The sequence below is a fragment of the Cygnus atratus genome, chromosome 1, assembly GCF_013377495.2.
Source record: "Cygnus atratus isolate AKBS03 ecotype Queensland, Australia chromosome 1, CAtr_DNAZoo_HiC_assembly, whole genome shotgun sequence".
Taxonomy (NCBI): Eukaryota; Metazoa; Chordata; class Aves; order Anseriformes; family Anatidae; genus Cygnus; species Cygnus atratus.
In genome coordinates, this window is record NC_066362.1 from 153012882 (window position 1) to 153025078 (window position 12197).

General features: G+C 39.0%; 1 protein-coding gene across 5 annotated transcripts in view; it reads right to left on the bottom strand.

Moving 5' to 3' along the window:
- FARP1 (FERM, ARH/RhoGEF and pleckstrin domain protein 1) overlaps positions 1-12197 on the bottom strand; it is a 210004-nt gene that overhangs the window by 51719 nt on the left and 146088 nt on the right. For all 5 annotated transcript variants that reach the window (XM_035557026.2, XM_035557029.1, XM_035557024.1 and 2 more), the window contains exons 5-9: positions 11380-11458; positions 8993-9090; positions 4208-4322; positions 2907-3054; positions 9-104 (exon numbers count right to left, since the gene is read on the bottom strand). In XM_035557026.2, coding sequence (XP_035412919.1) covers positions 9-104; positions 2907-3054; positions 4208-4322; positions 8993-9090; positions 11380-11458 — 536 coding nt within the window. The remainder of the gene's footprint in view (positions 1-8; positions 105-2906; positions 3055-4207; positions 4323-8992; positions 9091-11379; positions 11459-12197) is intronic.

Below are 12197 nucleotides of genomic sequence, written 5' to 3' on the forward strand. Positions count from 1 at the left end.
GAACTTACATTCACATCAGGTCGTAGTTTGATAAGAAAACGTTTCCTCTTGAAGCTCAGCTTTCGAACCTTAGCCCAGTTGAAGGCATTGATCTTGGTGTGACCCTGCAGAGGACAAAGCCAGAAGAGTTAAAGCATTACAGACCTGAATGGAGAAATCAAAACCACTACAGAAAGTTTGCCATACATTAATCATCTATCACTTCACTTGCAGTTATGGTATTTCTTATCGTTCCTCCTTTGGTAGTGCAAACACCCACAGACATTCTTAACCATAAGCATTTGGTAGTGTAACTAAAGGCAGGAAGTTATGGTTAAATTCCTGCGTATTTATAGGACTAGATCCACTGACTAGATGTGAAAGTATACAATCCAGTATCGTTCTGCAAAACAAGATAGCCTATTTTGATCTTTCATAGGGAGCAACAAAAGTAAAAGGAAACTAAATCAATTACCTGTTTCTGAAAGCCAGAAAATACTTTTTCAGAAAAAATACACAACAAAAGCTAATTGCAAGCCTGACAGAAAATTTCTCCTGAATACTAATAATTCCCAGCCACTGCATCAATAACCCCATGTTCCAGGATCACAGAATGGTCTGGGTTAGAAGGGACCTTAAAGATCACCTAGTTCAAAGCCCCCTGCCATGAGCAGGGACACCTCCCACCAGACCAGGTTGCCCAAAGCCCCATCCAGCCTGGCCTCGAACACTTCCAGGGATGGGCCATCCACGGCTTCTCTGGGTAGCCTGTGCCAGGGCCTCACCACCCTCATAATTAAGATTTTTTTTTTGTTATGTCTATTCTATATCTACCCTCTTTTAGTTTAAAACCATTACCCCTTTCACTACATGCCCTTGTAAAAAGTTTCTCTCCACCTTTCTTATAAGCCCCTTTTAAGTACTGGAAGGCCGCAACAAGATCTCCCCAGAGCCTTTTCTTCTCCAGGCTGAACAACCCCCAACTCTCTCAGTCTTTCTTTGTTGGTGAGGAGTCTCTACGTTAGAATTGCAGGCATTGTTTTAAAATATTAATTACACCAGTTTGTTCAGCAAAGACTTCAAGACATGTATGCCTACAGCACAGTGCAGACATTTCGAAGAACAGCGACTAGAGGATAGCTAAATGCAGAAACCCATGTTGATTTGGGCACCGTCACCAGACAAACGTAGGAGTAGTGACAGTGTGATGATTTCTGCTAAGTCAATCTGCTGTCTAAGAATCTGATAACTAACCTCCTTTACAATATTCAGCAGCACCAACACTGATTTCTAAATAAACGTCAGGCTTTAAAGTAAGTCTGTGTGCCTACTGCTTATGCCATTTGTGAGTGAACCCTTATTTTGATTTTATACTGATGTTGTTCTAATGAGGTCTTTATATTTCAATTTCTCTCAGCCATATCCATGATAAACAGATAAGCTTATGGCTCGCACCCTATGAACTGCCTGAATGAAGCCCTAAGCCGAAGTGCCAGGCTCCAATTGCTTGGTCAGAGACCAACCTCAGCTTCCTTTTCAGCTCTCAGTCTTGGAGCTCGATCCAGCAAGATTTCCATGCTTTTCTGAAAGTTCAGCAAAACCCTCTTGAAAGTCTCAAAGACTTCACAACAAGAGGAGACAACTGAGTTTCAGAGCTGTACAAATCAGGCCTTGGGCCTTCAGCCCAAGGAAGGATCCCAGCTGTCTGCTGGGACCCAGCGAGGCCCACACTGTTTTGTGTCGATATGTTCTTTCAGCTGCAAGACAGCCTGAATTTATAAAGCTTTGCAACTCATTAATTCAACTGTTGAAAATACTGTGGGGGAGCAGGGGAGGGCCTGAACATACAATTATTTGAGTTGTGGGCATTTCTAACAATATCCTCATGTTCCCATGCTTAAAGCTATGCTCCAGTTCTGTAGCTGTACTGTCAACCCATTTAGCTGCTCAGGGTTTTTATTTTTTATTTTTTAATTTAGATCTCGGAGCATTTGGGTCAGACATTTCTGGGTTCATTTGTTGCTTTTTTTTTATAGGAGGACTTAAAAGTACTTTTCAAGGTTGGAAACACTGTACTATTTTAACTGATGTCAATCAAATCAAAATGAGTAGTCTTTTTTGATGCTTATAACAATGGACATTTTAAAGAACAGTTCACTTACTGCTTTTAACACAGTACAGAAAGAGGCATTTAGGATGCTAGTAGACATAAGCTCGTCTGAAATGAAAGCAGTTTACACCAGCTGACTATCTGTACCTTCAAAACTGTAAAAGCCCAATTTGTTATTTACCTAAAAGGCACTGGAGAACAAAAATCCGATTAAATTGTTAATGATAATTCATGAACGTGTACTAGGCTGACCAGGGCGTGAGAGGAGAGGAAAGAAATCTAAGGAAAACTGCTTTGGGTGTTTTAGTGAAAGAGGTAGGATTCATGGACTCAGCAAAGGCAGAATGGCTAAGAATATCGTAAAAACTTTGAAAATAAATTAAAAAAATAACTCTACAGAAAGCTTGTATTTACTTCCAACATCTCCTTGTGCTCCATCTGTCTGTTTTATTTGTCCCTGCTTCACAACCATTTAGTGTATACCATGCCTGCAAGACCTGCCTGCTCCTTTAAACAGGAGGTGTCAGCATGACCAACTTGCATATTGTGAGCTGTGGATCAGTTTGCATTTTGAATAGCATATCGTGGTTGAAGATCAAGTTCTAGCCTGTGTGTGTAGACAAGGTAAAAGTCCCTGGAAGATAAGGATCTAATGAAGCTACAAAACGTTTAAGGTTATTGTTGGAAAAAAAAAAAGGAAATTCCTCATTTTTCTCAACCAAATTATTTCTGATATAATTTAGATCTTGAATTCTTATTGCTGTAAGAGACTTCTCTGCCTTGTAAAGTGCTAAGTCACACACCAAGCAGCTCTAACCTGAAACACCAGAATGCCTGTGTTGGCAACAGCCAGGTTGATTTTTGTCCCTTCCCTGTCCTTGGCTGGATGCAAGCGTATTCCATACATCTCCAGCCGACGGGCAATCTCCAAAAGCTGGAAGTCAGACTCTGCTGGTGTCTGTCCCCTTGAGAAACAAAACAGAAAAGACACACAGATTCTTCACACCTTTTAATAGAGATCAACAGGTCCTCCAGAGAACAAAGAGACATTTTATGACAGAGACTGAAACCTGTCAGGGGTATTACATCTCTATGTTCTTTCTACCTCCACTTTTTATCAGCTAGAACAACAACTTTATCTTAGTATAGACCAGTACAAAAAAATCCACAGATTTTACAGTCTAGAAATTTTCTATTAGAAATTTTGATCACTCCAATTCTGAGACATAGTTGGATTTACAGCCATTAACAGAATTCACTCTTACTCTATTTTTGTCCACTGAAACAACATTTCCTTAAAAATAAAAATTAATAAATAGAAGTTTTTAAGGATGTTGTTCATTGTAAAAGTGAATGCAATACCAAAATGAAAGTAAAACAGAAGACATGAGTATCTTAACATAAATGTTGGGAACCCATAAGCACTAAATTCCTCAAAACTAAATTGTGCAAAAGTTCTGATTATTACTGCAGTAGAGCTCCCTACCACTCATCTCTAATTCCAGTTAGGTCAAAATGAAACTGTTCAAGTCTTAAAGTGTTTTTGATTTTCAATAGAAAAAAAAAAAAAACACCTTTATATGTCTTATTCTTAATTCTTTTTGAATTCTGTTTTTTTCCAGGCCTTGGGACACCAAGCATTGTCACCTTGAATGCTGTTCCTCCAAATCCCTAATTCCGCAAGCACTTTGTGCTTTTCCTAAAACTGTCATTAAACCTCTTCTTCATCCATCTCTAAATACAGCATGGAAAGTTGAAAAGACAACATTCAATGTCCTTGAAATCAAGAAGTCTACTGTCACAAGTGTCTGACTGATCAGTCATCATTTGCAATCATACCTGCATGCACAAAATCATCAGTGAAGCATTTTGGATGAAATAGACTGTAAAATAATGACATGCTTGAATGAATATCAAAATCAATTGCTCTTTAAACATCTTGTTATGATGATGGGATAAAGGCAGTTGTAACCTTCAGGAAATTCACAGGCTTGGATGTTTTTTGAGAAGTAACCTTTGAGAAACCCAGAAGCTCAAATCTCTTTTGTACTTACAATCTAGCATGTATTTACAGTTAGAATTATGTTAAAAGAAGGCTAATAATTTAAAAAGTCTTACATGTGATTACGGTGAAATTCCATGATTTTGTCTTCTAGTGCTTCTTGCTGAGGTATATACTTGTTCTTCGCTAAGTGTTCACGATCTATGTTTTCATCAAAATCCCCAATCTCAGCTATGGAGAATTTTAAGAAAAGTCTATTAAAACACTCAATTAAATGTCAATTATTCAGGCAATCCAAAAGGGTGCAGATAGCTGGGAAGAGGGCAGAGAAGCAATCACAGGTTGCTGTAAGCCATGCCATGGTTTCATGGCTCAGACTCCCACTATTTTATCTTCCAGGCATTCCTCCCTTCTCATCTGTGTGTGTATATCTGAGATGTGAGAAACAGCTCAAGGATTCCTCCGATCCACCACAACCAGGTAAGCAGATGTCGGATGTCAGTTGAACAAATGAAGCCATCATAGTGTTGCCTTGACTTGTGTGCAGGATAAAGTGGAGTGACAGGGAGAACAGCACTAATCCAGCAGAACCCACCCGCCTCTATTATGCAGGTGGTGCTCAGGTGCCTTTTCACAGAGCAGCCAAGCACAAGTTTCTCTCCATGCCCATGCCCCATGCTGTAATCTCTGGGGGGAAATCTGAAGAGAATGTTTTATTTACACGTTTGAATGAATGCATAAATTCAGGGGGTTATGAAACACTTATCTTCCACTAATTTTGCAGCAGTTTGAGACACATTCTGTCTCCCTCCTCCTCAAAGTTGCTCCCATCTGCTGCAGTTATTCAATAACGTGTGTGCAACAGTATGTCACACCCACCTTCCATTTTGCAGCCCATTCAGTGAGATTTCCTTTTTTTCAGGGTGTAACGGGCCAGGCAATCTATGTGTGGGTGCCAGATTACTATCTTGTTGCCTGCTATTCTTGGAATGCTTCTGAAAAATCTTGCTATTAGTCTTTGCACAGAATGAGGTAGCAGCCGCTGCCTGCAGACCTGCTGGAATAATACGAATGATGCTACAACAGAGGCTGCTACCTTAATAATGTTGGTGAAATTAAAACACAGCTCCCTCAGATTAAACCCAGGCTGCAGTCAGATGTATCGTTCTATGGCTAACGTAGGATGTCACAGACCCAAGCTCAGATCCTTGCCTCATCCTCACCTCAGTTCTGCCTGTGTAAATGATCTCTTATACCAGATCTGTCCAAAATGAGACAGTTTAGAGAAAAGTTTAAGAAGATGCTTAAAACACTGCAGCTGATTTCTGACAAAAGTTTGCCTGTTAGCAGATATACCTGCAAATGGGGACGGGGAAGGAATAAACTCATGTAGACAAGGAAGATGAGGACCAAAGCATCTATGAATGACAGAGAAGTAACCTTTCAACCCAAATAAGCTTCAGAGGTCAGAGGTGGAGAAGAGTTGGTAACTGAGATTGCCTGGTTTCATCCCCTTTCCTTATCCCATCTGCGTCTTGAGACATGTGGCTACAGACACACCACAGAGAAATTGATAATTCTCTTTTGTAAAATGGTCCCTCTCATCCCCATCTCTGAAACAGCTCTATTCCAATTTTACTTGCCTCCAGTGACTCAAATTTTTAGGGAACATTTTTAACCCTAACTCAAAAAAGTTACGTTTCTCCTCTTCAACAAGGACATAAGCCTGCCTACATTTGCAACACCTCAAATGGCATGGACCTAGACTCTTTAAAATGCAGTTCACACTTTGCAGATTTATGTACATAGATGTAACCCCACCTTCTGTAGGGGTTTCTTTGGAGCCAAGTGTACGTATGACTTATTTCACCACTACATGATTTCTATAATGTTCTCCGCACTTGTCAACTGCAAATCCATTATCAAAATTGTCCTCTGGGCTTTCTAATTGCTTCTGAATTTGTTCTCTCTGACCTCGTACTCAGCATCTTTTCCTTCATCTCTCCCCAGACCTCCTTCTCCATCTGAAATTTCTCTCCAGTAGCACTCCCTCTAGAAAAATAGGGAGTTGTATTTTGAATATTATCAGCCTTGCATATAAGTCGTCTTTAAAATCTTCCTATGTGTTTTAGCCAAAGATTGATTCCCACTGATGCTCCCATTTTCTTATCTTGCAAGTGCTTTACACCACTCTTTGTATTCTGTCTGCATTAGAACTTCTGATGTGTCTAATGCTTTATATTTCACCTCTTTCCCTTTAATCAGTCTGTCTTCTTTACATTTGCTGTATCAAAGTGTCCTCTCAATTCTAACACTTTCTACAATGCTTTTAAGGTGTTTTTAAACAGCATGTTTCAAATAAAAATTTCATTCTGTAATATACGTGCTAATTTAACAGAAACCTATTTGCTGTCATATAAGATTTCATAAAACAAAAAACAGGCTATAACATTGGCATAAGCTTGTATACATCATATAAAGATGCTTGGAATCAGATAATCCCCCATGGAAAATACTAGGAGGCACAGCACTGATAAGACATACAATACCTCATCTCCTACATTCTCAATCCTTCCACTTTGATATCATTACTCTTATCAGCTGCCAAGTTTTATTTTTGTTGCAGGCAAATATGTAATATTTTTTTAGCTCCTGAATAATAAGCCAGAGAGAAAATAAATACAGAAGACAGCCATGTGGGTAAGACACAGCTACAGACTCTTATCAAAGCAAATTTTCATAGAAAAAATGTTCATGAGACACAAAATGGATGAATAAATGAGACGGTCACAAAGTTCCAACTCAGGTTTCCAGCAAACACTGTCACACAAAAACGGGGTGGGTAAAAAACATCAAAAAAAAGTCTAAGTTGCAGTCAGGAGATGGCGGGGGGAGCAACACCACAGGGACACCATGAGGCACCACACCTCTCTTCCCAAAGCGTCAGGTCAGATTCTGTGGGTACCTTCTCACCTCTGCATATGAATCTCTTGCCTCTCTCCTTCTGACAAGAGGGAAAAACTTGTTTTTTTCAGTACAGAAGTATCTTACCTTACTCTCCAGAAGGAGAGTACTACTTGATTCCTAAAATCACAATTCAGAAATCAATCTGCACATCAAGCTCACAGGTAAAGGGGACAAAGAACTACAACAATTTCAAGAGCACCATGATCATTTCCAAGAATTGAGCAAAATTACTTGATTCAACAGTATAATGCATCTCAGCAGCACAAGAGCAATGGTGGTGTTTGTTTTTTTTTTTTTACAACACTTTTGTACACTTTAAAATGAAAGATTCTTGTATGCCTGCATGGCCATGTCTGGGGGGAATGGCCAAGTGTATGATGGAGGAATTTTGAAAAACACTCAGTAAAACTTGATTTTGACTATGCAGGGATGGGAAAGGGAAAGAGAAAGCTTGTAAAGGTGAAAGGACATCCTGGGATTTTATCCTTTTAGGCTGCTGCTTTAAGAAAACAAGCTTGTGGTTGCACTCAGCAGCTCAGGCACCAGAACTGTAGATGGCTCAGTAAAGAATTTAACTGAGCAATCAAAAAGAGTAAGACATGAACTAAGAGCTAAGTAGAAGTCATACAGAATGTAACACATACAGAATAGCAGAGTTCAAGAGAGGGTGATCATAAAGCAGCATCTCTATGACAGACACGTGTATTAGGGTATCCTCTCCCCAGCATCTCTTATGTGCACAGACATCTAGTAGGAAGACCCGCCCTCCTAGAATGCAGTGTAACAAATGATACTCAATTTCCCCAAAACGATCAAGACTTTTTTTCCCTGAGATGAGAGAAAGTTAGAATTAGCTTAACCAAGGAAAGAACTACAGCTGGCATACTGGACACCATAACAGGAAAAACTAAGACACAAAAAGCTTGCTAGCTAAGGATTATATATATATTTTTAAGTCTGCTGCAAAAATATTCAGTTTTCAAATGTTGAGGCATACAAAATTTCACAGAGGCTGCTGTACAGCCCTTTATTGCTCCTCAATCACACTGGGCAGTGATGACCATGGCAAATAGAAAGCCATGCAATACCTGCCTTTCCAACAGCACTTGATGAAAAACTAACCTAACACTCAGACTACAACAAAGGATCACAAAATTTATTTATTCATCACAAAAGAACTTCTGAACACCTTTGTTGACTGCAATTTCAACACAACAGCATTTCACTGGAAATATGCAATACTGAATTGTACAATGAGCACTCAAAACAACGGTCTATTACGACCATCACACATGCTACTAGTGTTTTTTCCTACTCTCTCAATAAAGTCTTGAAATGGAAAGCATACACTGCCTTTCCTTTCTAAAGGCAGTGTTTATTTTGAAGCTAAAAGAAGCTTCCATATGGTAAACAAAGTTAATGTATGACTCCACTGAACAGTCTAATTGTGCATACTTCGCAATTAAAAATAAAAGCTTAAAATCTACTTCTTTTTTTTCCCCCATCAGTTTCCTCGTAGGACTGTGCCTTAGTCTGGCATTCTAACCATGTTTATTTACTACATTCTTTAGACAGCATACAGATCTCCAGGAATTTGAATGCTCTGCTGACATGATACAAGGTTAAATATAAATAATGATGCAGGAATTCAGGAGAATTCATCCTGTTTGCTTTTGCTTGCAAAGTTTGCTTTTAAAAGGATTCAAGGCAGACCATCAAACATGTGTTTTAAAAATGCAAATCTGGTGTCCAGGAGCTTGTTTTTATTTATGAGAGTAATTTTTCTGTATTTTAATGCTATTATACAGAAATATAATAAATGTCCATATGGCTTAAGCCTGTCTCCTACCAGCTGCTAACAGGTAATGCAGCAAAACACGCCCAACCAATTTATCCTGTTTATCTTCCTGGAAATAAGAAAGAAGCACACTTACACTGTACTATGTGTGAGATTAAGAGGGCAGTGCTGGTATCATTACACGTTAGCCTTCCCTGTGCCAGGTCCTGCTTCACTTGCAATGCAAATAGGTACCTGCAAAACAAACATGAACAAAGAGTTACACGAAGCAGGAGGGAAAGATGGAAAAGTATCCATTTTTTTCAACAGGTTCCTTTCACTTTTTGGCATCTACAGAAGCCATCTGAATTTCCTAAGTTTAGAGGCTAAATAAAATGTAACAGGTACTGTATTACAGCCATTAGAGTCTTACATGGTCGCTGCTATGCAGACCCATGGTATCCCCCTTTCTCTCTCACCTTTTCTCTCTATTTTAACCAGATCAATGAGATCTGGAAGTAGCAGTGGAAGCAAATGTGACAGCTATTACATGCTCAGCAACTGCACCACAAGCAGCACAAGATAATGGACCTGCTTGTAACTACGAAGAAACGCCAGATAAACCGGTGATTTAGAGTTACCACTAAGTTCTTGTAGAACAGAAGGGGAACTTTAAAGTTTCCACCTTGGCACTCACCTGGAAATGAGGAGCAAGATCTTCATTGTACTACTCTAGCTAGCTCTGATACTTTGCAGCTCCATTACCTGTATCACCACCAGCCATATTTAACATTTTCACTTCTAAACAAGCCACGTAGGGCAATTCTGCATCAACAGCCTATGTGCATGGACATCACAGGTCCACAACACTATTTCAGCATTTAAATTTCTTCTAGTTTCTATAGGACTTAAAATATCTTAGTTCCACTCTGTAACAAACGCTTCCCTAGAAAAAAAAATGACCTAATAGTGGGCATTTCCCCTACACTTGGTATGTAACTCAAATTGGACAAGCATCTTAACAAGTCTTCCAATGACCACAGTTCCTCTGGGGAATTCATACTAGGATCTCAACAGTTTTTACTAATTTCTGTATTTTTTTTTTACTAATTTACTGTATTTTAATATATTCAGTGAGAAGCTCTCATTTGAGCAGTGAGTTTCTGAATGAGATGAAGGTAAATTAAATGAAAACTGCGAACTGAGTTGAGAGTATGGAAGCTAACATGCACTGCACATGAAAATAATATAGCAGATCTAAATAACATCCTTTTGAAACCTCCAGACACCTGCCTTGCCATACAAAATTCACCCTAGTTGAAGAATAAAGCACAATAATATTATATTCTCTGTTCTCCAAGTGATGAAGCGGTTCCCTGTGGAAATTCTTTCACATCTTACACACTGCTGTGTACATACATTCAAGGTCCCTAGCACACACATTTAAAATCTAACCAAAAAAGTCATTAAGATTCAGAGACACGTCTCCAGGCACAGAAAGAGATCACCAAAAATCAATTTACAGTGCACATTCTAAGCAACTGATATGCTGAATATCTACTCAGAAACAGAATGTTTAATTAGTAACATAACTGTGAATTTTCATTCATTCCTTTATAATTTTTACTCAGTCTTTCAAGAAAATATTCCTTCTTCCTACTTTTCCACTTTTCTCTGCCCAAGCAAGTAAGAGTTTTGAATCATTTTTTTTCCTTTCCATTGCTCTATTACCAAACCAAGACAGAGATAAACACAGAACACCACAAAGGTGGACTTGTTCTTTATAAAGCAGGTTATGCAGATACAAAAGCTCCTTGCAAAAGATGACGTCACCTTATGGGAAGATTAAAAGTAAAAACTAATAATGAAAATACTGAATCAGAACAGAAAAAAATGTAATTACAAAACTAATTACTAACTGTAGACCTGATAAAGAGCTGACAAGTTTCAGTGACAAAATACTGTAATGAAATGGAGTGTTTTTGACTAAAAAGAAAGGCCTTGCTAATGAGGAAAAACCTTAGTAGGTCCCTCGTATATGTATTGACTTACAGAGAAATACGATCCATCTCTCCATGCCAACACAGCATGAAATTTAGAGCTTAAATCAAGTTTCTAAAGAGCCTGAAAATAAACACATCCTTAAGGAATTCTATCCTTAAGAAATACATGTCTATCCTTCACTACTTTCCTCTTCCTCTTCATTTTGTTCCCTCTCTTTTCCATTTCTGCATCTCTGAAGTCCCCCTTCCAGCCACATAGTCCTTTGGCAATTGCACTGGCTACATGAACAGGGTCCCCCAGCTGCCTCAACTTGGCAACTCCTGCAGAACAACTTTGTCCCAAATGTGAGTGCAGAGTCACACGTGTCCCTCAGTATAGAGGAGTGCCCCAGGTCACTCAATGGTGGGGAAATAACATCAAGTTAATTTTGAGCGGGAGGCATTGATCCCATCATCTCACCCTATGATCTCAAATCCCATGTTCTGCCCTCTGCCCACCAGCAATTTAACAGAAAAAATATACGGTCACACAACTACTAACCTTGTCAATTCCTCCTGCAGCTGAGCGTGGTCAGGTGGGAAGAATTTTACCACAAATTTTACAACAACATGCTTCGGTCCTGGGGGAAACATCAAAGGAAGTTAGTGATACGTTTGTAACATGCTGGCCAAATTTTATGACACAGAATGATGCACAAGGGATACATGGAATCTGCAGTGCATACATATACACACTAACCTCCCATCCTTTGTCATTATTTTTGGCGCTCTTCAGGTTTTTTAGAAATGACAAAATAAAATTTGTACAATAAAACAATAAACACAATGAAATAGAACAATGAATAAGCACAATAAAATAGAACAGATGCTTGGTGGATGGATACTCTGCCAAAACCAAGTCTGGTTTTAGTAATTATATCAGTTGATCCAATAAAATATACTAAATGTGTCTATTACCCTTGATTCAGAACAGGAGGGAGCTAAATACAGTCTGTTTTTCAAGTCCAGCAGCAAATTACTACTTCTGTATTAACAGCAGCACATTTGTTCTGACTCTTACAAATAGAGTAAGTCACAAACAGAGGCCGGTGACAAAAGGAGCAATGCATCTCTCACGTGAGAGGGAGAGTTTCCAGAGAATATACTCATACTAAAATGACCAGAAAGGCACCTAGGAAAACGCAGTGGTAAAGCTCAAGAAATGAAGACCTTTACTGATATTTGACAGGGAAACAGAATCACCAAAACCTTTCCTGTTCACTTTTCTTCCCAAAGCTGATGGCTATGTACAATTTTCTTTTCTCTCCCACCACCCACTGCAACGTTCCCTGACTTCCCTAGCCCAGCCATTTTCTCCTC